Source organism: Phyllostomus discolor, chromosome 15 (genome assembly GCF_004126475.2).
Source record: "Phyllostomus discolor isolate MPI-MPIP mPhyDis1 chromosome 15, mPhyDis1.pri.v3, whole genome shotgun sequence".
Taxonomy (NCBI): Eukaryota; Metazoa; Chordata; class Mammalia; order Chiroptera; family Phyllostomidae; genus Phyllostomus; species Phyllostomus discolor.
This window is the reverse complement of record NC_040917.2, coordinates 13,463,068-13,489,302: the sequence shown is the minus strand read 5'-3', so window position 1 is coordinate 13,489,302 and position 26,235 is coordinate 13,463,068. Positions and strand designations below refer to the sequence as shown.

The following is a 26,235-nucleotide window of genomic DNA, read 5'->3' as shown; positions in this document are numbered from 1 at the left end:
GTTCAACACTCGGATGTTGTGCGTAGCATCTGCACCTGGTGCCCTCCCCATTGAATGGCTTGCCACCCGAAAGCAAGGGATTGAGGAGTCTGCAGTCATGAACTCTTCCAAGAACTGAGGACCCCAGGACTGAACCTCCCCGCAGCCATCTTGCCCATAGAAGTAGGTCAAGGCAAAAGAAAGAATGGTTCTAAACAAAGTGACCCCACTCTTCAAAACACACACACACACACACACACACACCCCTACCTGTCTGTCTGTCTATCTTTATCATTATAATGAGTAAGCATGTATTTGCAGTGAACCCAATGCTACTCTGATCTAGGGCAAAGTCTCCTCAATAGCCCTTGGTTTGAACTTGGGGAAAAACTGGGAGTAGAGAGCCTGGGGGATACCCTTCCAGGCAGCACCAACTCACGCAGGTCTCCTGGGCATCAGTATCGTATCTAAAGAAACAATTTCCTACATGTTACTGAAAGTGCGGGACGGGTTGACCTCGGAAGGGCATGCAGTTTGGTATCTCCCCACAGGTGCGACCTGCATGTGGGCGACCTGGCTGATGAGCGGGCCAGAGCCATCGCCGGGTCCCCGTGTCCCGCGCAGCCAGAACTTGGTCAGACGGGGCTGCTGGCGGAGATGCTCCGCACCGAGGAAAACGGATGCAGTGAGGCTCCGAGTGAGACCCTTGTTGCGGGTCTGAGCCACTCGAACGGCAGAGCAGGCCTCGTGCTGTCAGCAGCGAGCGAGGCGATTGGAACAGCCTCTGGTTTCTCTGTCCGTTATTCTAGCACAGATGAGGGCAGCAAACAAGATGGGAAATGGCAGGTGAGGCGGGGGTTGGAGGCAGGGGGTAGGAGCTGTGAGCCATGTCTGTCGAGGACAAGGAGGGGTGGCAGGGAGAAAGCAGGGATGGCTTTCAGTCTCAGCGTGGGAGGAGGGCGATTTTGAGAGCATCAGCCTGGTCCATGCTGGGCCAATTCCCCACCCCCAACCCGCCCCGTGCCCTCCGGATGCTCCGTCCGCCCTTTTCACCCTGCTCAGTGCCCGGGGAGGGGGGCCGCTCACCCTCTGGACGGAGAGGAAGGTGGGTCGGGAGGCCCCTGCTCACGACTGTCCCTCTGGCTCAGAAACAGTTCTTCTTCTGCCCCTCAGGCCTAGGGGTGCCGGCCCTCTGGGTCACTAGCGAGGGGCTGCTGCTCTGGTCCTTTCATAAACAGTCCTTTTGTTCAACTCTTCTCAAAACCCCCAATTTGGGGCTCACACCCCTTTGCGTATCAGGACCCTGATGGAGGCACCTGGATGCTCAGGAAGCATCTTTTGCCCTCGTCTTTCCCTCGGCGTGCAGGCGCGGGCTGCTGGGGAGAGGGGGCGGGGGGGGGGGAGAGTGGATGGGGATGGAGACTCTGACTTTGATATTTTAAGGCAAAGGGAGGAACTTAACTGGGGAAGTGGGGAGAGGCCCCTTCGTATTGAACACTGGGTGAGCACATGGGGGGCTGGGCCTGTGACCAGATGACATCCTTTGGCAGAATCAGAGTTCTCCCCCAGCTGCTAGAGCACCTGCGTCCGAGCATGGGAGTCAGGACGGCAATCACGGCTGGGCACCGTGACCCAGCGAGCGGGAGCCTCCACTCGGTCCCAGCCACCACTCGCCGAGCGGGACGAGACACCGCAGTTCCTCCTCAGAGGGAACCCGAGGGAAAATGGGGATGAGCACGAATTTTTCTTTGTTCCAAGTTTCCAGGGTGTTCTTCCTTTCTGCGGTGGAAAACGGGGCACTGCCGTCCACATGTGAGGGGCAGTGGTGAAATGCAGCTCACACGACCAACAGATTTGTTTTTCCCTTTGGATGATGACCAGGTGGCCGGGAGGAAATCACTTGGAGACACAGAGAATACTGTTCATTCGAAAGATTTTTTTAAAAAAAGAAATAGCACAGGAAGAGTTGAGCAAGGACTTTTCTCCATGGCAATGATTTATTAGAATAAAGCCACAAAGTCTAGCAGCATAACCAGAACCTATTATTCCTCAGATCATTAACTCTGTTCTCAGGGCCTATTTAACTCCCTGAAAGCAATTTCATGCAAAAGTTCTGCTTCTATTTCGGTATTTCTAGCATCATCTTGACAACAGACTCCGAGAGCCGAGTGAAATTTCTGCTCTGCACGGGGACACGGCCACCTCACGAAATCCTGTCTGCAGAGGAAGGGCAGTGTGACCCGGCTCCCCGGAGCCTTGGAGGCAGGGGCGGCTCAGTAAGCGAGTGTTAGAACAAGCTCCCTTCCAGCCTTTATGCAGCGGGAACCCAGGTTCCCAGCGGGCCCCAGGATCGGGCCCAGCCCGAGAACCTCTGGCCTCTCTTCTGTGAAATCCCTGGCAATCACACCTGAGCTTCTCCATCAGAAATTGGCAAAACCCTGGGGCATTCGCTCCCTGCCACGGTCCACATATTTCATGCTACAGGGGTCCTCTCCACCTGAGGCCACAAGAGCAAAGTGACACAGATTTAAAAATCTGTACAAACCGGATGCGTGTTGCAGCTCAGGAAGAAGTGCCAAGGACACTCCGTGCGTCGGGACCTTCACGGGGAAGGAGAGCAGAGCCAGATGGACGCCCACCTTGCTGACAACCAGTCACGTTCACCATCTGAGGCTCGTGGAGCCACTGCCGTGGGGCTGGCCAGTCCCTGGTTCTGGTGTGAGGATGATCAGTACACGTGGAGGAATCCTCCTCTGCCTCTGGTCTTCTCTCCCCTAAATCTGCACACATCGGCCCTACTGTCTAGCAGGAGTTCCCTCGTCGAAGCAGAGTCAGCGAATCACTGGGCCGGGGCCCATCAGTGGGCGGGAGATGGGGTGGAGCCAACGCATCTGCCTGGAGTCCTACAAAGCTCTCCCCTGCACGTGGTCCCGCGGCCTCCTGTGCCCTCTTCCCTCCCTCGGGGGCCATGGGAGTGCCCTTGAAAACCACTATGGGCAGTTCAAGAGCTGAACCCTGGGGCCCAGCCCAGACAGGACGAATCTGGAGTCAGGCCACCTGGGTCCCACCCCTGACGTTGTCACAGCCTCACCGTGTGCATCTACCTCTAGACCAGTGGTGCTCGGCTGGGGGCATCTGGCACAGTCCAGAGACAGCATGTGTCACAATTCGGGGGACGCTATGGGCATCTAAAGGGGAGACACCAGGGATGCCGCTCAGCACCCCACCACCACGTGATCAGCTGGGCCACGTGCCCACAGAGATGCCGTTGAGAACCCTGCTCTAGGTGTCTGGGTTCTGATCTGTAAAATGAGACATTTGCATTAGATTGCCTCAAAAACCATCTTTCGGAGAAAAAATTGTGAGATGCAGATGACGTCTTCGGGCAAGTATGTAATTTTGTACCAAATTCAGCTCCGAAGCACATCGTAAATGATATTGAGAAGCAAAAATCAGCCCTGAAAAGGATGCACGCATCACTAGGGTTGTTCGTGTCAGTAACGATGAGGACTTGTGTCCCTGGGGCCACGGCAGCCCCCGATGCTGTAGAGATGTGAGAAACTGCACTGTGTCAACAGCCTAGCCAACAAGGCGCTCATTTAGACGGCAGGAAAAATTCCAAGTTCCAAATCCCAGGCTCCCACTTAGGAGAGTCTGGTGGGCAGGGGCACATACAAACTCCTCTTTGTCTAAATCATGTTCCAACCCGAAAAAGGCCAGAGGTGATTTGTGTGGAAATGGGTTTTTTAGAGGAGCTGCAATAAAGCGCCTCCCTTCCTGAGCCCTACAGAAACGCCTGCTATGTAATCAATATAACGAGACAGAAGAGGCCTGGGGAGGACCCGGGGAAACCGACCCGACAGCCAGGCGCACCGAGTGCAGGCTCAGAGGGGGCCAGCAGGCCTCTCTGCCCGAGACGCGGGCCAGCTAGCTCATGCTGCTAGCTCAGGGCAACTTCTCCCACGGGGCTGTGGCACGGACAGGGGTTGATCTCCTAGGTCTCTTTGGAGGGCCTTAGAGTTAACATTTGTCCCTTAAAAAGTCACTAAATTCTCACAAAGGCAGCCGATGGCGAATGTGACTACTGGGAGTCTAGGGGAACTAAGGCAGGGGGAGAGAGAGAAACCCCAGCAACAACAAGGCCCCCGTGTGGGTGGGTGCTGGCTGGCCCAGGACAGTGGCTCCAGGTAACTACTCCAGGTCTGCTTTTCAGGCAGGCCCAAAGCAGGGGAAACACCTGGTGGGCCATTTCCATGACGACCTGTGCTTATGAGTCCCGGAGGCTTTATTTTTATATTTCATTTTCTAATGTTCGTATTTGGGGGGAAAAAGGGGCACATGTTAGCCAGCTGGACCCTTCCAAAATCAAGGCTTCAAGGGACCGGCTCTAGAAGGTGACCCTCCCGGACGTGTGCCGGCAGCAGCCAGTGCAGGGACGGGAGCTCCTTGAAGTCCTGACGTGTGTCAGAGTTACACAAGTGTGTGTGTGTGTGCAGGGGAGGGTGTGTAATCTTACAGAGACCTGGGTGTGCAAGCCCCCTTCCCCCACCCCCCACGCACCCTGCAAGCATGAGGAGGAGACAGACTAAGTGGCATAGAAGGTTCATGTCACAGACTTTCTGCCAACAACTGACTCCCTCAACAAGAGTCCTTCAGGGAGAATGTCACACAAATGCAAAACTGACTGCAAAGGTGGCCCCTGTCAATGACTGGTTTCCTCTCAGGAACATTGAGTAAATTATCAGACTGACAGCGCTAATAATATTATCGATTTTAAATCTTCATTTCCCCAACACCCTCCCCCCATGACGGAGTCTCTGGGACTTGAACAAAGTCACTTGGTGCGAGGGGACAGTTAGAGAAAGCTGGCGCTGCTGCGGTCACCGCCTGCTGGACCCCGACTCACCCAGGCGTCGGAGTGCAGAGAGGGTCCAAGGTCAGGACGGTGAGGGAAATCTGCCTCCCGCCTGGCCGTGCAGAGGCTACTGTTTCTGGTTTCATTTTATGCTTTGAAAAACAGACAAGAGAGAGAGAGAGATGCTTCCCCAAACTTCACTGTTCTATTTTCACCCCTCTTTGCAAAGGGGGATGACGATGAGCCAGAACGAGGAGGGGGCATGTCTGGGACAACAGAGAAGCCCCCCTCCCCCCACTTCCCTCGCGCCCACGATGCTGGTGGACACGGCAGCTTACCTGCTTGTTGCAACCACTGAAATAGGCGAGAGAAACCAATGGCCCTGCCACCAAACGGGAGGGCCGCAGGCGGGCCACCAGGCAGCCGACCTCCAGTGAGCAGGAAGATCGCTGCCCTGAGCCGGGATGGCTGGAGTGAGCCCGCCCGGGCCTGGCTGGACACCTCCTGCTCCTGGGCCGCAGGCTCCCTCCCCGGCTGCTCCAGAAGCAACTCCCTGGGCTAGGAGGAACGTGCTCACAGTGAATGGTCTCTAGGAACTATGCAGGTCTGGTCTACAGCTGGCCTCCAACCAACAATGTCAATCTTTCTTTTCAGGAAGAGCTTATAGAAGAAAATGACCTTTCTTTTTCCTTAGCCAATTTTGGACAAGCAAGAGAAAACCTCTGAAAGGGGAGGAGTCAGTGAGATAGTAAACAAAAGAAAAAAACAGCAATAAGATGACACAGAAAGAACTGACTTCGGGGGAAAGACAGCATTCACTTCATACTTGTAAAAGCATTGTGGCCTCAGCAAACTTTGGGGCTTTCATGTGAAAAGTGAGTATTTTAGCCCTAAACTACAGTTGGGCATCATCTGGGAAAGCGAAAGGTTGCGGGTTCGATTCCCAGTGAGGGTACACGCAAGAGGCAGCCAATAGATGTTTCTCTCTCATGGTGATGTTTCTCTCCCTCTCTTCCCCTCTCTCCAAAAGTAAATTTTAACAGATATTGAAAGAAAGAAAGAAAGAAAGAAAGAAAGAAAGAAAGAAAGAAAGAAGAAAGAAAGAAAGAGAAAGAAAAGAAAAAAGAAAGAAAAGAAGGAAGAAAGAAGGAAAGAAGGAAAGAAAGACTAAGTATTTTAGTTTAAATACAACCAGCATCTATGAGTCCCGCTTGTCACCCCAGGGACAACGGCGGAGCACAGCCCTTTGTCTCCTGTGGTCTCGGGGTCTGTTCTGTTCTCGCATCTTATCCTCTGTGCATTTCAGTTGGCTGAGAAAGGCTTTCATCCTCCTCAGGTGCTGGAGAAAATGTCAAAACTCTATTGATACTTGTGCTTATAGGGAACTGGGAGGAGGCCAGGATGCAGTCCTCCCATTTCTATGCCAGGCGGACGGCTTTCAGACACGGGGGTGGGGCCATCTCCTCCCGGCCAACACATCGGAGCCATAGAAGGGCCCTCTCACAACGGCCCGCTGGTGGCGTGAGCATTTCACAGGGTCACACTAAATGAAAACCAACACGTGACAGATGCCCGTGACTGACACGCCCTGAAAGGAACCCAGGCGTTAGAGTGGGATGAACGGGGGACACGAGGAGCAGTGTTGCTGCGATCATGCCTTCGAGGAGACCAGACAGAGCGCTTTGTCTTTAAAATGCTGTTTTTAATTTTTGAGATAAAGTTCGCTGAACATAAAACGTCCCACCTTAACCATTTGAACAAGCACAAATCAGTGGGTTGTTGTTGTTGTTGTTGTTTTAAGATATGCTTACCACACCCTGGCTGGCATAGCTCAGTGGATTGAGCTCGGGCTACAAACCAAAGCATCGCAGGTTCGATTCCCAGTCAGGGCACATGCCTGGGTTGCAGGCCATGACCCCCAGCAACCACACACTGATGTTTCTCTCTCTCTCTCTTTCTCCCTCCCTTCCCTCTCTAAAAATAAATAAATAAAATCTTTAAAAAAAGATACGCTTACCATGTCATACAACGAGCACCACTACCTCATTCCAGAACACTTCCATCACCCCAAAAGGAACCCTGTACCTGTTGTTAGCGACGCCCCAGTGTCCCTTCCCTGGCCCTCAGCAACCATGCATCCACTCTCTGTCTCTGCAGTGAGGCCTGAGAATGAAGGAGGAGAGGGACTTCCAACGGCTGCCTCAGCGACTGTCCATCTCTCCTGGGAACAGTGACGGGCACAGAGGAGCCTGGGGGGCGGCTGCCTTGAGGGTCTGGGCCAATGGGAGGGTCTTCCATGTGGTGAGTGACAGCTGCAGTGCCAGTATGTCAAAGTGCATGGCTGAAAACTCTTGGGGGTGGGGGGACAAAGAAGTATGACTGGCCCCTTTTTCAGGGCCACATCCTCAAACCAGCTGCACCAGATCAGCAGCGCCTCTGTTCCCATGAAAGGCCAGCAGGTAACTGGTGAACCCCCAGACCCTCAGCACCCTCCATATCTGAAACACAAAAACATCATTTCCCTCCACCTGTCTCCAAAAGTGATCACTGCCTGGGGAGCCATCGCCAGGTGTAAAAGGGAAATACAGAGCATTCTGGGACCAATGCTGGCAGGTAAATAAATCCCGCCTGCCCATGGGCAGAGCCCTCCTGCAGGAAGGCAGTGGGAGCCAGCCCTGTCTGTGGGAGCAGACACACAGGTCCCCGGCCTTGCAGCCTTTTCAGATCGAGGTCACAAGATCTGGGTCTTATACATATTCGCTGCCACACTCATCATACTTAGCAGCAGATAAAGGCTATTCCCTGAGGATGCCGTCCTAACAGAATCCTCCATTGCTGAAGCCAGGGGCGGGCTCATGTTGTCTCAATCCAGGTGGCTGCATGCGAGAGAGCCAGCCACGCAGACCTGTCATTTGGACGATGAGCCCTGCGGTGGTAGGCACCTCCTTGAAGGCTGCCTCTCCCAAGCACCTGATTTCTCACCGGGAAACAATGTCCTCACAGCTCTCAAGGGCAGAGAGGGATGCACGGCCTTATAGAGCGTCGTCCTGAGGCTCACAAAGGAGTCCGTGAGCACACACGGAAGATACCCAGTGAACCACAGCCGGAGACAGATCCCAGGCCTCTGGGAGGCAGAAGGGGCCACGGTACAGAGTCCACTCTCCAGACAGAGAGCATGTCAGGACTCCTCTCCTGAGCTTCTGCTTACTTTCTCCAATCAAGAGAAAGGGCTAAATGAATCCTGTTACTTAAAGTGTTCAGGGAGCCTAACGAAAGAAAAGCAAAAGCTAACGAACACGCACCTCCCAAGAAAAGCCAGTCGGTATGGGATTTCAGAACAGTCCGCACTGCATGACCTCTGACCCCCTTGTCAGGAGAGCGGGGCGGGGGACAAAGAAACTCTTTCGCTCTCAGGTCTGACTTCTCTGCTCCTTGATCTAGGGACCAAAGAATGCCTCATAGCTAACTGGGGAGCTCTCCCGGAGTCAAGTGTTTGGAAGCCATGCCATGTCGCGATATAAACACAGGTGGGGTTCGGGAGCGGGAGCCCCAAATTCAGCCCCGGCACCATTACCGCCCACCCCTGGGCACATCGCTCGGGCCAGGGGACACGACCCCTGCAGGACCAGGGAGTGAGTCAGGGCTTTCCACATGCAGGGTTCTTGCTTCACACGTTATTGGGCGACCGAATGCAGGAGCCAGACGGTTCTCTGCCGTCGGGGGGCTTGCAGCCTGCATGGAGGAGACGGCGCCGACAGAAATAAAGCCCGACAGAATGCAATTTGGTCATTTCATGCAACGAAAATGTGGACCATGGAGCGGGCAGTATTATCATTCTAATGACCTATTTTATAAATTATTAGGACAGACTGAAAAATATTAGACATAACGAAGAGAGGCTAATGACGACTGATAATGAGATTTGGGGACATCTGCGAAGTAACGTGAACATGATCTATTATGAATAATGGGCCCTCACGGCCGGTTTGCAGCTAGACGGGCGAGTCCTCGTTCTGAGAAAACAGGCCCATTTCGGTCTGAGCGCTCTTGGACCCCTGTGACCACTTGGCACTGAAGGAGAAACACAGACACACGCAACCACGCGTCTGCTCTGCACGCAGGCCCGTGTTCCACACGCCAGAATCGAGAACCGAGGTGCACAGGGGCACAAGTATGTCAAGGAACCTCTGACAAGCCTTTCCTGTCACAAGCACCCCAATGTCACCCCTGCACTCTGTGCCCGTCACCCACGGGGGGTTGCCAAAGGCGTGGGACATACGGGGCTTCACGTTCCGAAGACCCAGAAACTCAGCCAAGGTGCGGAGGAGGAGGCAAGGCTGGCGTCTGGAAGGTAGTGTAGGAAGCCAATAGGGATGCGGAGAGAAGGAAACATGGACCACGCCAAAGGGGAAAAATACCAGCATTCGGTGGTGGGCTGAACGCAAGGTGACGAGAAGAAACACGGAAGTGAGGCTCCTGTTTCAAACCTGGTGTGGCGATCACCTGACATCCTTGAATTCCAGTTCTGTCATCTGCAAAGTGGCACTGGAAAGCATCTGTCCCCACCGCACTCATAGGTTTGCCTCAAGGAAAGGTCATATGGGAAAAAAAGTGCTCAAAAAAAGACAAAAGGAACTCTTGATTATTCAAAAAGTCCCTAGCTGGATTCTTCCGTTCTGTCACGTTAAGGGGACAGTTTCCTGAAGGCCCAGCAGGGTGCTCTGGAAGATACTCCATTTACCCAGACTGGGGCACAGTATATCAGGGGAAGGAAGGAAACTCAAGGGGTCATGGGCCCCAGCCTCCAGCACCCAGACCAACGTCCAACCAACTTCCAGGATGAGGACCTCAGCTTCCATTGATTACAAGGAATATTCTCCTTCAAACCCAACCCAACTCTCTCGATGTACCTCAACCAACTTCTCCTCTCAGGCCAGGGGACGCGGGACAGGACGAGTCATCTTCCTCGCCTCACACTCGGCCAGAGGTGTCCCCCCGCCTGGCAGAGAACTCAAATCACACAACTCGACCCCCAGCTTTCAAACCATCTGCACCGCATTCCCCTCGTCTCCACGCCAGTTCAGCTCCGTGCAAAAGTGCAGCATGGATGGAGGGCGTTCAAATCCTCGGAGTTCATGCAACTCTTGGGATTGTTTATTAGTTCCCATGTCCTTGACCCTTGTTAGGACAATGAGTGATGAGTCAGAAGAGGCAAGAGAATTCATAAATTAAACCAGTTCTCCGTGACCTCAGCTGCTTTTAAGAACTCCCTCAGGGAGCTCTGTGACCCCAAAGGCCAGAGTACGGTGTCGCTGGTCCAGACCGGCAGCGACCCAGACACTCCCTGTTTCCTCTGATGCCTCTGCACGGAGCAAGGGAAAAGCCTGGAACTTTATGTGACGTTTCACGTGCCTTTCATGCCTCTTACCCAAGGCTTTGAGAGCCTCTTTCCCTTTTAATTCCAACCCGAGGCTGAAGTTGGGTGAAAACTCGGGAACAGGGAGTGATGACGAAGAACAGAGACAATGACACACCCCTCCGCCACCCTGTCTTACTGGCGCTCTTCGTGTTTAAAGGAAGAGCGGTTTTGTCCTGAGATCCAGCCACATGACACGCCCAGAACGGCAGCGGTCAGCTAATGGGAACCGTTCAGCAACTAAGGCGGTTTATCGGAGATTTTCGGGGGGAACCGCTGAATTATGGGTACGGTTTGAAGAATGCGAGAAAGACCCCCGGACCCAACCTGTGGGGAGAGACAGCTCGTATTCCCGCCCCTGGTCACCCTGCACACCACTGAAGGCCGCAGGAAGGAAGCTCAGCGTCGGCTGTGGATGGGATGGGTCACTTCGGGCCACTGTCTTTCTCCCATGGACCCGCCCAGCCGCGCCTGGGGATGGGAGGTGGGAAGGCGCTCCGAGAGGGAGCGGGGGCTGGAGGAGGCAAGTCGGCCGGGCCGGCTCCTGAAAAACCACCCGGAGTGACTCTGGTGCGGACGCCCCTTGTAAGGAAAGCTCTTCCACGACGGAATAAATCTCAGCGGCAGGAAGAGAGCTGCCACGTCGCCCGGCCGGCAGCATCTGGAACATCTCCGGGGAAATGCTAATTGCTGGCCTTTCTGGCTCTGGTCTGCAGAGACAATAAACGTTGACTGTGTCCCGAGACAGGAGCCACCTGATTAATCACCAGTTGCTACTTCTGACCCTTTGCCCCCGCTGGGGGGTGGCGGGCAGGGCTGTCCACGCAAGGAACCCAGTGGACAGATGGGAATGTGCACGCTGTCGATCTAAGTCTGACCCCGCGCTCTTGGCTACCGACGGGAGGGTCAGAAATCTGGGTGGTGCCACCAAACACTTTTGCTTTGGAGGAAGGGAAGGAAGAGAAGGAAATAACTTTTGCTCTTAACTTCTTTTTTTCTCCTTTCTTTCAAATGTCAGCATCAGCAATTGCATCTGGAATGTGTATTGTCTTCACTCACTCTTTCATTCGCATTCTACTTTATTCCAGAAAACTTTTAGTACAGTGAGCACAATTATCACTTAACTTGCCATCAGCTCTCAGGACCCTGAATAAATGGGGAAATTAATTGTGGGACCTATTTTGGGGTAGGAGCTGGTACCCGGATGAGTCAGAAAGCAGGGAAAGGCTGAACCAAAAAGAAGCATCGCAACCCAACGTAACTGTTTTGCGTCTGGCCAGCGGTGGCCGTGATTGCGGAAAGGGCTCACCGAGCTCTCGTGGGAAATAGAAGCGTTATCTCCATGAACTAACCGAGTATCTTCGAAGCAGGGCCCCAGCAGCAAGGGAGGTCGCCTTTGTTCCGTGTCGATATATTTCAGAGGTTGAATGCAGCCTTTGGGAGGTGATCAGGTGTGAGGGCGGGGCCCCCATGAGAGGCTTTAGTGCCCTTGTACCAGAGACCCCACAGAGCCCCCTTAGCCTTCCCCCCACAGGAGGACACAGGAAGGAGCAGCAGTCTGTGAACCAGGAAGTGGGGCCCCACCAGGCGCCAGATCTGCAGCGGGCACCTTGGTCTTGGACTTCCAGCCCCCAGAACCGTGGGAAACGCGTGTGCATGTTTAAGGCCCCCCGTCTGCGGCGCTCTGTCATAGCTGCTGCGGTGGACTGAGACAGGATGCACATGCATTGCCTATGCAAATGCGTTAATGTGTGTAAAGCACTTGGAAGAGCATTCACAACAATCTGTGCTGACTATTCTTACTAGCGACTGTTATTCATGCTACCCCCTCGTTATCTGGGATTCAAAGAACAATGCTAAGTCCGAATTTCACAGAATGGGTCAAGTGGTTCTCTCCACAGAACGATGCTCCACGACCCCACAGTTATAAAACCTGTTCACTAACCACTAACCGGGTTCACCTGTGCGGACGGCACCACCTTCCCCATTCCAGGTTTGCTCTTCTCCCAGGAGGGGAGGCTGCACACACCAGGCGGCTGCCCCTGCATCTGCAGCTGTGCCCAGGCTGTGCCCCAAATGGCCAGCTCTCATCTTCCGCCACCTACTGATGTCCGCTGCGCTTGCACCATTGCGGTCTCGTTATTCATAAGTCAAGCTCAAGTCGGAAAGCGCTTGTGCTGCTGGATTTCAGCACCGCCTCCTGTCTGCCCCTCGTGATAAACAGTCACCCAGGAGCCGAGAAGACTCCAGCTCCCCAGGGCACCCAGAGACCAGTCTGGGGGCAGCATTCACCCCTCTCCAAGGTGCTTTGGCTTTTCCTAAAGGGCTGGGGCCACCCTCTGCCATCTGCATGGGCTACTCTCAGTCAGGCCTCTTCCGGGACTAGACAGATGTGCCCTTCATCACACCTGAGCGCCCTTAGGGGCTGTGACATTGAAGGTGAGAGCCCAGAGTCCAGAATTCTCTCCGGGGTCCAGGGGAATCCAGGAGAGGCCGCCTGGGTGGAGACGGGGTCTGCGCTGGCCCCCAACCTCTGAAGAAAACCCTGGGGGGCAGGGAGCTGGCAGCTGGAGGGGAGGACGCCTTCGGGGGAGACAGCCCACCTGACAGCCCGGGGAACGACTTGAGATGCCCCTGGCAGCTTTCCCAGTGAGGGAGAGACTGACAGGTTGACAGGCCTGCGTCCCCCCTCCCCGCAGAAATGCGATGGTCTCGAGAGCTTCCCGGAGTGAGTGGCATGTTTCAAAACTCAGCACCCCGCAAAAGCAGCACAAAACCCAAGTTCCCTCTCTGTAGTTCTCCTAATACAACTAAGGACAAACTGTATCCCTGGCCAGGTAGCTCAGCTGGTTAGAGCTTCGTCCTGGCCGGGTAGCTCAGCCGGTTAGAGCACACGCCAAGGCTGCAGATCCCACCCCCAGTCAGGGCACAGACAAGCATCGACCACCGAACGCATCAATGAGTAGACGGCAGATCCAACAAATCACTCTCTCTCTCAAATCAATAAATATTTCTTAAACTATAATACAGTGAATTAGCAGCCAGTGATCTTGGGACTTTAAAATGATTATCATGACAGATTTAAAATGAAGTTAATATCCTAAGCTACACTTTTCTTCCACAGGAAAGAAAGAAAATAGCAAGTTGTAGGGTGCAGCACTGCACGCCCAGCTCAACAAGCCCCTCTCCCCTCTTCGGAGAAGGGTGTGCGTCTTGGGGTACCCAGGTCTCCTTCCAGGATGGGAAGTGGCCACAGCAGATCTCAATGCATTTAGTGAATGAGCGTCTGTCCACTGAAATGAACGAACACCGAAAAGGTGAGTAAGATACAGTCCCTCTCCTCCTCGGTTTGTGGCCTGTACGGGGCCGTGCACAGGGCGTGGAGGTGGGGCAGGTGGGGCAGGTGGGGCAGGCGGAGGTGCTGAGGTGCCAGGCGCAGTGCTCCAGGGATGGGCAGAGGGGTGGGCAGCATTTTTCCAGGCCAAAAAGGGATGGAGAGATGAGCATCCCCGGCAGGGACGAGGGCGGATGGACAGACGGAGAAGCAGGAAAGGGCCTGGTATGTCAGTAGCATGCGGCATGGCATTCGGAGCTCCTGTCTGGAGCCAAAATGTTGACAACAGTGATTGGAAAAGAAAATAGATGAACCCAAGAAAAATTAAAATCAAAAGAACAAACCCTTGTCACTCACTGTCCATTGGGTAGTAAAACCAGAATTCCTCACATTTTAATTTAAATGCTATGAGCCTGCAATCCACAAAGGCTTTGGGAAGAACACATAATAGCTTCGGGCACGTGTAGTATAGTGATGAGCTGTTCTGCTCACACAGTCCGACAACAAGAGTTCCGCCTCGGCTCCCGTCAAGGACCCGAGAGCATCTTCGGCAAACCCGCCTCACTTAGAAAACGCGTGAACGAGCCCTCTCCCGTGGCACCTCCTCCCTGGCCCGGGGGTAAGACAGGCACTGAGACCCAGGTCCCCCGAGGGACGCTGTCACGCACTTGGCCTTGCAAATAAATGTGTCTTTCCCACACGTTATGTTCTCATTTGAGTAAACGGTGACTGAAGTTACCCGAATGGAATGGCCTGGGAGGACAGGCGCCCTGTCCCACCACCTTTCTGACCTCTGGTCCTGGGGGAGCAAACGCTGACCCGGCCTGTGCCACGGGCCGGGGGGGGGACGGGGACGAGGCCTGGTCAGGTGCAAGGTGTGGTCCCTGCCCTCAGAGAGCTCCAGGGAGAGGGGAGGAGGCCAGACTCAACTCAGCAAAATGCAGGCAGCGCTGGGGCCTGGCACAGGGGACAGTGGGGACAGCAGGGGCCTCAGGGAAATGTCCTAGGGAATAACACCCCAAGGTAAGGTTGCAAAAGATAAAAGTGAAGGATGAAGATTGGTGGTGGGGGGTGAGAGGGGAGGGCAAGACCAAAGGAAGTGGGAGTGGGAGGAAGCGTGTCCCCCTTGCAGGACCGAAAACTGTTCACCAGAATCCAAGGGGGCAAGGCAGGGGGTGGGCGGAGCGGGAGCCCCGGGAGCAGCTCAGGCAGCCCTGGGCGGAGTAACCTGGGGTTCCCACCGAGGCCAACGGACAGCAGAGAGAGCTATACGCAGAAGCTCTCCCTGTACTTCCCCTGCACGGCTCGCGGGACAGAGGAGAGGGGACTCTCGGCTGGAATGGAGGCGGGGCGGCCACTGGCATCGTCCAGGCTCAGCATCCTGGTGGGCCTGGGGACCACTCCGGTCCTCCTCAGCCAGGGCTCACAAAGCCACAGGCAGCCACCCGTCGGCCCTGCAGCCGGGCGGCCACCCCCTGCACGCTGCTCTGGCTCCAACCCCAGGACCCTGGCTGTCTAGGAGTCAGCAGTCCTGCTAGCAGCCAAGGTGACGTTCTCACCCCTGCAAGCCCCGGCTGTCGGCAACTGCTGTCCTATCAATAGCTGCTGTTTGCTTCCCTCGGGGTCACCACTTGCCCCCCGGACCTGGGAGAGCTGCAGACTAAGTGCCTCATCTTTATTTGGGGGGGGGGGGGCATTCCCTGAGATGGGCCTCGATTTGGACCTTTAGGCACACACACCTGCATTTCACCTGTGCGGCTTCTCCTTGTGGGTTTAAATCCCAGTTCGGGTCCTAAGCCTAGATTCACATCCCTCCGAGCCCGTCTCTTGAAGACCCACTTAACCGCTTCCACACCCACGCATCTCGGGTAACCCCCCTCCCAGCCTTTCCTGGGGTGGAACATCCCGCCACGGCCTGAGCCCCACAGGGGCCACGGGAGAGGTGGTCCCACACCCCACACCCCACACTGGCCTGGTGCCTGCTCTCTCTAGCACAGCCGGTGGAGGCTTGCAATTAATTACCCCGTGAGAACGTAGGTTTAGTTTCCTGACTTTGCAGAGGAGGAACTCGGGCCCAGAGAAATGGGTATCTTCCCGCTATGGTCTGAATGTCTGTGCCTCCTCCAAATTCACGTGTTGAAACCCTAACCCCCGCAGGTGGTGGTACCAGGAGGTGGGGCATTTGGGAGGTGATTATGACAGTGGGCGGAGCCCTCCTGAATGGGGTGAGTGTTCTTCTAACAGACCCCACGGAGCCCCCTCGTCGTTCCCACCCTGTGAGGTACAAGGCGTCTGCGAGTTGGAGGGGCCCCCCCCCCGGGATCGCATTGGCACCCTGACCTCAGATTCCAGCCCCCGGAACCGTGGGAAAGGTAGGGCTGTTTCTCTGCCACCGCCCAGGCCACAGCGCTTGGTTAGAGCGGCCTGAACATGCCGAGTCCCTTCCTCAGGGTCGCACGGCAAATGGGGGAGGGGCGCCGGGGTCCTAGGCAGGTCCTCTCGTCCTGTTCCCTCCACTGCACACCGCCTTGGACTGCATTAGCTCTCACCAGCTGGCGGCGACCATGAGGGAGAAGGTGAAGGCAGCGAGAGCTTCCCTCCGGCCCCTCCACAATCAGGTCTGCACTGTCGCTCAGGTGCCAGTTCAAGCCCACTTACAATCGGCGATCCTGTTCAGATTTTTTGGCCACCTTAAGACTAATATGTGTGAGCCCCAATTATTTATATTATTCAAGTTACTCGGAAAACTCGAGAAACCTAAAATGAAAACAAACCAAAACCCCAGCATGTGTGTTTGCGCCCACTGCACAGCCGGTGTCTCCCGCACGACGCCGGGGACCCTGAGCAGGCGCTCCGAGTGCAGGTCGTCGCGTCGTGTGAGCGCTTCCCGGGGACCACAGGGGCCTCGGCCACGACTGGGGTGGGGACACGTCACGCACCGCCTCGTTTCAGGTGTGGGTTTCACAGGGTGACTCTTCGGTGGGGGCGATTTCAGACACTGTGAGTTCCACCTTGCTAGGGCAGTGGGATGGCCCGGGCAGCCACGCGGGATAACAGGAGAAACAAAGCATCTCCCTACATGTTAATATGCTGAAATGTGGGCGTTTTTGTCCTGCAGATGGAGCAGGCTGTGGCCGGCAGGAACCGGTAGATGTGACACTATGCTTCGGAAACCAGTGTCCCCACCAGCCAGAGCTCCGGCTGAGGGCTGCCGGTGGTCGCCTGCCACAGGGGTGGGGTGGCCTCCAGGGTCTGAGGTTTTCCTCCCAGTGAACAGCTCCCCACCTCACTCCCTGAGCTGTCTCTGCACCGTCTCTCCTCTCTAAGCTCCACTGAATGTGAACGCCACAGTTCTCCCAGAGAAACTGTTAAATGACCGTGACAAAGCGGTCTGCCAAAGGAACTCCCCAAGAAATCCTCATCTCAAACGCACGCAGTAAGTGCTCGGCCAACACTGAATGGGCCACGTGTGTGTTTCAGGTGTGTTATCCTCGGCATTGCTCCTTCCTCCTGAATGCTCAGTGACACTTCCTGCAAATCACCTGCAAATTTGGGGTGACTTTCATCTGCCCCCCCCAGCCTTCTTGAGGGTGCAATCTTCCTCTCCCTGGACACGCTGCTCCTCACTCCCACTCGTTGTAGCAGTGGGCGCAGCCACTTTCTCCCACCCCACCCCTAAATCTGGGCCGACCCAGCCCTTCCCGGGACTCTGAGTGTAGGGCAGAGAGGACGGGAGTCTGCCCAGCCTGCCGGTGGAAGCCGTGAGACCCGACGCTTTCACACTGGCAGGTGTGAGGGGGAAAGCTGGTCTGAACTGAAGACGAAGCTAACGAGGCAGGGGCGGGGAGCACGAAGACCACGCACTCAGTAGCTGCTCAGTGGGGTGCTCCCTGCCTTTTCCCCATCGGGTTCCATGAACACCGGACCCCCTCCGGGCATTTCCAGTTCCTGAAGTTTGAGTTTCCATTGCTGGAAACTATAAAGACTTCTAATTAGTACAAAAATCCCTCCTCCTTTACTTCCCATCTCCCATCCCCCTTCCAGCCTGCACCACCTTCAAGCACCCACATTTTTCAAGGTAACTTCAGAATCTCACCTGTCACGGATGCTAACAGAACAGAAGCAGCCTAAGGGGAAACCAGGCCCCGCTGGAATTCTGCAAGGCAGAGAGCTCCTATCTCGGTCGTACAAGCAGAGTGGGGGTGACACGGGGGATGAGAGCGCACCTCAAGTGGCAGACAGCTCTCTGTATGACCTTGAACAAGCCCCACGCTTCACCGGACCTCTGTCTGTGAAGGGAGGAGTACAACTTCCACATTACACGCATTCAGGGGAATTCTATCCATCAGCGAAGGCTAAGTGAGTCCTCTTAAGAGTCGGCATAAATACAAATGTTCTGCATGCCACCGTGACTCATTCATACGAACTAATTGCAGGGAACTTGCAGGTAGCGCGTGCAAATGCTAAAAAGCAACCGGAAGTGCACGCTCCATGCCTGCTACCTGTCGGCTGTCATCACAACACGCTACGAACACGGCAGGGAAGCTACTGTGCGCTCAGCGACCAGGAGAGAGCTCGCCGGGATGCCAATTATCTTGCACAAGTTTCAGCCTTATCCACCATGATAATCCCGAGTGATGATAACAATTATAGGTGTTTTCAGTCAGAGTTGTCTACCTAAAGAAGCACTTTTACCTCTTTCAAAGAGCAATTCCTGGGATTCTTAAGGGCAGAGGCCATTTTGAACTCACCTGTGTATCCCAAAGTAACCAGCACACAGCAGGTGCCCGCCTTATAAATGAACACATGGACAGACACGTGGATGGACGGATGATGGACACCTGCATGAGGACCGGGGTCAGCAAAGACAGGGGAATGACCCTAAAAGGACTCTGCTACACTCCACACTTTCATGTCTTTCAGTCCAGGGGGTTCCCTCTGCCTAGCACATGGCTAAGCATTCGGGGATACGAAAGCAGGGGAAACGAAGGTCCCCACCCTCCAGACTCAGTGGAGAGTACAAACTGTGCCCATCTGACGTGACAGCAATACCGCACAAAGCAGTAAATGGCCAGCGAGGAGAATCTGCCCTCCATGGTGCGAGGACCAGTGACGCCAGGGGGCACTGAAAGCTCCTATACAGGCTTCATTTCTGGTTCTTTCATCCCAAAATCAAATACTCTCATTCCATGCTGGGGTGGAGAGGTCAGTGCGGCGGACTGCACGTTTATCTCTCTCCCACATTTACACGGTGAGGTTCTACCCCCCAAGGTGAGGGTGTTAGGAGGTGGGGACTTGGGCGATAACTAGGTCAGGAGTGTGGAGCCCCCACGATGGCATCAGTGCGTTTAGAAGGAGAGACGGGAGGGCGGGCTTTCTCTCTCTCCCTCGCCCCTCCCCATCTGCCCTCCCCACCACAGGAGGCAGAGCATGAGGATGACCATCTTCCCACCAGGAGGAGATCGCTCCGCAGACACCAGGCTCGCCCTCACCTTGATCTTAAGTGTCAGTCTCCTGAACTGGGAGAAGTAAGTTTTTGTCATTTCAGCCACCCAATCTATGTTTTTGTTTTGTTTTGTTTTGTTTTTTTGTTGTTATAGCAGCGGGACTAGACTAAGACAATATTACAGAGCAGAACTAAGACAGACTTGTAGATCAGGACGAGAGACCAGAAAGGGTCTTATGTTGTAGCTCTGAATAGCTTAAACAGTTTCTAATTTAAAAATCCTTCAGCTACTCAGAAACTATTTAACAATCTAAAGAAAGTTACATTTTGCATTTAAGAATGTATCAGCATGACTCTCCCCTCCATAATGATACCTTTTAGTTCAATGAAGCATAGAAAGGAATTCAAACATTTCTAGATACAAGTTATTCAATAGACAAGAGCCCTTCTCTCTTCTGAGGCACAAAGGGAAACTTTCCAATTAACTCAGTAGTTTGGACTCACCGTTCTTTAGAAAATATTCCTATCAATCCCATTTTAATGGGATAATTACAGCAAATCGTGATTAACTTCCCTTTCAGCCATCAGCAAGAGAAACACGTGGATAAGATGCTAGAAACGTTAGCTTAAAATACACCTACTGTTCCCCTTCTCTTGATATCACTAATTGTCTAATTGCGCTGAACCTAACTAAAATGTATTTTATTTTTTGGACAAAGAATGATCAAAAGCCCTATTCTGGCATTATAATCCATCTTACTGCCCTTTGGCTAATTGAGAAAGTGGCATTTATTCCAGAGAGAATTCTCTCATTTTATCTCGTGTTTTCATTCCATAAGTCAGGATGCTAATTAGGGATTACAGGTGCCCTGGGAGGCCCCGGACCTATCCTCCAATTACGGTAAAGGTTTCTAGCCTTTAAAAAGCCCCCAAAGAGAAATCACCTTCCCGCTCCTGTCTCTGTGCACGCAGACACACGCATGCCTAACCACGCCCACCACGGCCACTTAACACCTCAAGAAACGGAGCCCATAGCATTGAGACTGACAGTCACAGAATGGGGGGGGGGGGGGAGCGGTGGGGAGGATGATGAAGAGTCTCTCCTTCAAATTCTGCCCTAAATCTTCATGAGTGATCACCTTGCGCATTCAAAAGTTAAAATTCTCCCACGTAAATAGATCAACAAATTGTTCCATCTCCTTGGGCCTCAGTTTCCTCATATTCGAAATGAGATGATTGGACAAGCCGGCCTGTAAGCAGGTCCCTCGCCGACACGTCAGCCGCGCTCGCTGTCCAGCCGGCGTGCCAGCCCGAGGCAGCACCGTCTCCCTGCTGCCCGAGTCCTGGGGTAGCTCCCACGCTGAGGTGTACGTGGGGCCACGCACCAGTGGGGTCCTGTCATTCAGCTTTTCTGCAGTGTTCCTCCCTCAAGACCACAGCTTCACCGTGCAGGACGGACCCTGCGGTGCTGGGCACCTAATCAGGACTGCACAAGTGCTAAACAGGGTTACGTAAAACTGTCCGACACTTTCTGAGTGTCCTTGACTTAGACATAAGCTGGCACTGATGGGGGCCAAAGATGAAAACGTAACTCCTGCTTTCGATAAGCTTACAACGCCGTGAGAGGAACTGAAGAGGATGTTTTACTGCAAGGAACCGAATGCTCACACACCCACAGGTTCTGCCGGTGCTGGTGGCTACCGGCATCAGTGTGTGGAAACCAGGGGTTTTTCCGGAGACCCCAACTTCTGACCCAAAGCAGGCAGGGACAGTTCAGAGACCTGGAAAATGCACAGTCACCATAAAGAAAGTGGAATGCAATTCTCCTCTCCCTGGGCTCCCAAAATGACGATAACCGACCTGAGATATGAGGCAGGTAACTCTCCCAGAGGCAAGACCAAACTCTTCCTCCCTGTGTAGCCTGCTAGGACTCTTTTCATCCAGTTTGCTCTGTGTCGCTCCCTTGGGCAAAGAAAGCCCGAGACCGAGCATTTTATATATAGCTGTGTGCCATCCTATTGGAAATCTGATTGGAAATCTGGTCAGCTGCTGACCCTTCCAGGTCTCCACCCAACGAGGTAACAGGAAAGTGCGTCCGTACAGCTTGATCGGCAGGATTACAGGCAATCACGCTAACGATGAAGAACAAAACCGCGCAGCACTGTCTTTAGACACATTTTCCCTGACTTTTCTGTCCCGTGACCTCTAAAGGGTGAACACCGTCCTACCACGTCTCTGACGTTCGCAAGAATGAAGCCTGCTAATCCACGGGGCGGGGTGGGGCACGGCAGGGGGAGTAGGAACCAGTCCCCGTGACTTGGGTCGCGCAGCCTGGCCCTGGGAGCAGCAGCGCGTGCATTTCTGATCCCTGCGCTTCTGGGGCGGCGCAGCTGCGTACTGCGCATGCGCGGGCCGGAGGCGGCGCGGGGACTGTGCGGACCCCTCTGCCTCCGTGGGAAAGAAAGACGCAGCGAAGATTAACGAGTCAGAACATTTTCCCCAAGTCTCCTTTCTCTTGAGAGACGGGCTGGAGGAGGGATCAAAATAGAAAGGAGAGAAGGAAAAAAAAAAAACCCTAACAAGCTACATAACCTTAGCAGACTCACCCAAAACCTACCGAGTGCAGAAAAGACGACTGTAATCAGGGAGTGGAAGGTCACGGGAGTTTATTTCCCAGAAGCATTGACAGTTTAATTTACAAAGCCATCAGCCTAGCCATCCCGACGAGTGTGTGTGTACGTGTGCGTCAGTTACACAGTTTTCCCAACACACACCACCAAAAGAGAAAACTCACAATTCCTGGTTCCCATCTATACATTTAAGAAGGGAGCAGTTACCGGTGAGTGAGAAGCAGAACCCAGAAGTGCCTATCACAATGGGATTCATCATTTCATAGCTACTCGAAATGAATTTAGAGGCTGGCACAAACCTCCCTACCCTGTGCTCTCTGATAAAGCTTCAGGCTGAGGAATGGTAGAAATCACAGTCAGGAATTCAACAATCCGCATACAGTTCAGACGGCCGGGCCTCGGTGGGCTGGAAGGCACGGAGCTCTTGCCTCGGTGTAACCTGGCATCTCCTCTTGTGCCAGGGGACCCATGCCGCCATTTCTACTCGCTGAGTAAACGAACAGGAGCTACATTAGGAACTACTTTAAGAAACCTTATTTTAAGCCCTGGCTGGCGCAGCTCAGTGGATTGAGCGCGGGCTGCGAACCAAAGTGTCGCAGGTTCGATTCCCAGTCAGGGCACATGCCTGGGTTGCAGGCCACGGCCCCCAGCAACCGCACATTAATGTTTCTCTCTCTCTCTCCCTCTCTCTCTCTCTCTCTCTCTCTCTCTCCCCCTCTCTATCTCCTTCCCTTCCCTCTCTAAAAATAAATAAATAAAATCTTTTTAAAAAACCCTTATTTTAATCGAATTTTTCTATCTTTTTGCTTTTCCCTTCTTGCAACAGAACGCCGACCGAATGAGAATCTGGGCCTCCTATTCTGCACAATGTTTAGTAAGGGCTTTCTGACTGAATGAGTCTCTGCCCTAAAAAATGTTAATAAACCTGCAAAGGGAAAGGGTCTCTACTAAAGAGCACATGTGGTACTTTTATTCCCCCCCCCATGCTATTAGTTTACACACCAAACAAGAGAAAGTTCGGCAATAAACTAAATATAGATAATGCAGGACCTGGTGACATGAGCCTAGTGGTGTGTGTGTGAGAGAGAGAGAGTGTATGTGAGAGTGTGTGTGTGAGAGAGAGACAGAGAGATTACTCAGAGCATACATGTTTATATGTGCTCATAGAAGCGAGAATGTGCTGTGACTGGATCTGATAACTACTGCTGGGCAGGAGACAGATGACTCCCAATCAAGGGCTGAGAAGGAGAGAGACTAATGGCTCCAGCCTTTACTGCATAAGAAGGATGATCTGGCCGGGCCAGCCGTCTGCTTCTGAGTCGCAGTCAGAGGAGCCCACCAAGTCCCCTGCCTCGGGGCCGCACTGTCCGCAGGGGAGAAACCTCTGTGAGCGGGCGTGGCTGGTGAAGGGGATCCACCCTCACACACACGACACAGCCTTCCTCTGCCCAGACCCGGTGAAGTGGGGGTCCCCGGGAGAAGGAAACGGCATCTGTAGCACAGGACGCTGAACGCCAGGCAAATATTTCACAGGGACCTAGAGTGTATGGAGATCAGGATATACCCTCCTCTTCCTTTGCAGGGACGTGGCCCAGAGGAGCTCATCAGCTACAGCTGTCCCCTGAAGCAGCACCCACCGGAGCAGAGTACACCTACAGCTCGTCATGGAATGGTTCAGGTACGGCAAGCCCTCCTCCACCGCCCACAGCTTCATTCCCATCACTGCACTGCATGTGCGCTCCACCCAGTCTTCTATGAGCTTTGAGAACCCCAGAGAACCTGCTCTCTTGCAGCCGTACAAGAGTTTTCTGATATCCCCAAAACGCGTTGGAGGCAAAGGCTCAGTGCTTACCATTCCAGCCTTTGGAGGGATTCCTAGAGATTATGAAGCATTTGTTATGAAGGGATAGTTTATTTCCCTTCAGATATTCTTCTGGGAAGAGGACAATTTGCCAACACACAGGAGGACTGTCACCACCCGCGTGATTTCACCATTATCGTTCTTACTTTAAAAAGCGTTTATGAGTTTGTTTCATCTGTTCATTTATTTTGTCTTTTAGATTCTACACATAAGCCAAATCGCGTGGTATTTGTCTTTCTCTGTCTGACTTATTTCACTTAGCATAATACCCTCTAGGCCCATTCATGTTATCACGAATGGTAAGAGTTCATTCTATTTTATAGCTGAGGAGTATTCACTTGTAAGGTATTTAAATGTGCAACCACTATGTTGTACGCTTGAAAACAATAAGTAATATAACACTGCATGCCAACCACTATTGAAAAATAAATAAAAGCATCGTTACGTACCCATGGCGTGGCTACATTCATATACGTCTCGAGTTAAACAGATAATGTGAATTGCTCTAGAAGCTTGCAATCCAAGACAAAGAGCTCTGACTTTAAGCTGTGACACAGTAACGAATGAATCTTACACTTGGGCATTAATGAATTGTGCAAACGAATTTCACTAAGAGCAGTTGCTGACTTAGGAAAAGAAACCACTTCCCAACAGATTAGAAATATTATTTACATAGAAGCCAAATCAGCGGAATATAAACAGGGACTAAGCTGCTGTGATCCCCTAAATCATCTTTATCATTCGTTAAGGATGTCTTTACAAGGCCACTTAGTAGTACAGTTTTGTTATGCAACTTCGAAGTTAGGCAGAATTATTTTAAGTCTGTAATTCCAACTCTTCCTTAAATCAATCACCCTTTGGTGCGAGTCGGTGAGACACTCAGGACCAACTGGAATAACCCACCAGGATACAAGCGTTGTTCAGGGTGGGGTTCTGCCCCATCTTTCCCTGACTGCAAGCCTAGTGCCCACTACGTGCGCCTGACACATTGTAGGTCCTCCATAAACACTCGCTGGGTGCTGCGATCTGCTCTAGGTGCTGAGGATCCTGTGCTGTGTGCACAAGTCCTGTCCGCCTGGATCAGCAGCAACTCCCCTCAGCAGGACCTGCCGGTTTCCAAAAACGCAGCCTGCACAACTTGTGTTAAGTGGGCACTGACATGGGCCAGAAATAAAAGAGCTACAACAGCCCCTCTTTCTTTCGCTAAACGTTTTTGTCCGTCTCGGCTTATTTAGCATTCGGAGACTGCACCACAGTTGCTTCCCCCGGCCGTGTATCAGAAGAGATTCAACGATGGCGTGGGGAAGCTAAGCTATCCCGAACACGGCTGAGTAGCATCTCAACAGCATCCCTGCATCTCTTTCTAAGGATTTGTCACGATTCAAAATTACGTTTCTGGGCGCAACTGAAAATGCTCCCCAGAAATCCCATCCGTGGTCGGGCCCAAGAGCAGAAGCTGTGCTTTGTCTGAGGAGATGAGAAAAACGAGCGTGTCACTGCGAATGTGCAAAGCATCCTTATGTCTTCCTCCTGCTCTGCGTCTCCTCTCGGTCCCCTGTCTCTGCCTCCTGTCGTTCCCGGCCTTGCTTTGAAGGGCTATGATTCTGCCCAACAGGACAAAACATTTTTGGGCCCAAATCCCATCACATCTCTAATCATTGGACTGTCTTCATTTACTATTTAGTATATGTCACCCCCAAAAAACTTTATAGGCCTTCCAGATGAATTTTATTTTATCTCCTTTTGTCCCTGTTCCCTGAACACGGCTGAGTTTTTTTTTAAACAGATAAACCGGAGCCCTGATTTTCTTCTTTCCCCGAACGTAGAACCCCGCACCGCCAGCCCGACGGCGGACGTGCCTACCTTGCCCAGGCCTGGGGTGTCCTTCACCTTGCTGACGGCCCGCAGCAGACACGGCGGGGCCGGGGGAGGGGAGAGCTGCAGAATGCCGCTGAAGCTGGTGGCAAAGAGGGGTGACTCGGCGACAGACGTAGACGGTCGATGCTTCTTCTTTTTAGAAGACAGGTTTAACTTCTGGGCAGCTCTGGAGAGGAAAATGCAGAAAGAACAATAAGGGGAAATGTAGGGTACCATCGAACACGCTATGTTACTTCATTTTCTCTCAAAGAACCTTCTAGTGCTTGTTGACACTTACCAGTTCTCTCCCCGCCCTCCGGGCATTTTGTGGCCCCCCGAGCTACACCAGAGTCAACTTAATGAGCTACCCAGTCATTTATAGGGCAGAAAAAAAGCCGTAAAAGTGCCTGGTCCTGCAACGGGGATTTACAAAGGATTGTTTGTTACCCACAAGCACTCCGCATAAGCGTGAATAAAGCTGGTCATCTTTAGGGATAAACAGTACCTATTAGGTTAATCACTCCATAACTTCTGCTTTAAGTATACACTCAAGTGGGGGAGACACTGTGAGTTATGTAGAAATTCTAACACCTTGTAAAAGCCAGGCCGGCCTGATGGAGAGGCACAGGGCCGCCAGTGAAGGCAGGCTGTGTACGTGCTTGTGGAAGAAAAACACACGCCCCGTGCAGTGCGGAAAAATAAATCCCACCGGTTTCAGAAACACAACACCGAGGCAGAATCAACTCCAGCCGGGGTGTGCAGCGCTGAGGATGCGGGCTGCTTGCTTACAAAACAGGCTTGTTGTGCGGGGTGGTCTCTCACGACAAAATGCAATTCATGGACTCGTCGGAGGGGTG

At 53.2% G+C, this 26,235-nt stretch overlaps 1 protein-coding gene across 2 annotated transcripts in view; it reads right to left on the bottom strand.

The window, feature by feature from the left end:
* Window positions 1-26,235, bottom strand: part of KIF26B (kinesin family member 26B) — a 376,031-nt gene that overhangs the window by 84,040 nt on the left and 265,756 nt on the right. For both annotated transcript variants that reach the window (XM_036016113.1, XM_028531214.2), the window contains exon 5: window positions 25,385-25,565. In XM_036016113.1, coding sequence (XP_035872006.1) covers window positions 25,385-25,565 — 181 coding nt within the window. The remainder of the gene's footprint in view (window positions 1-25,384; window positions 25,566-26,235) is intronic.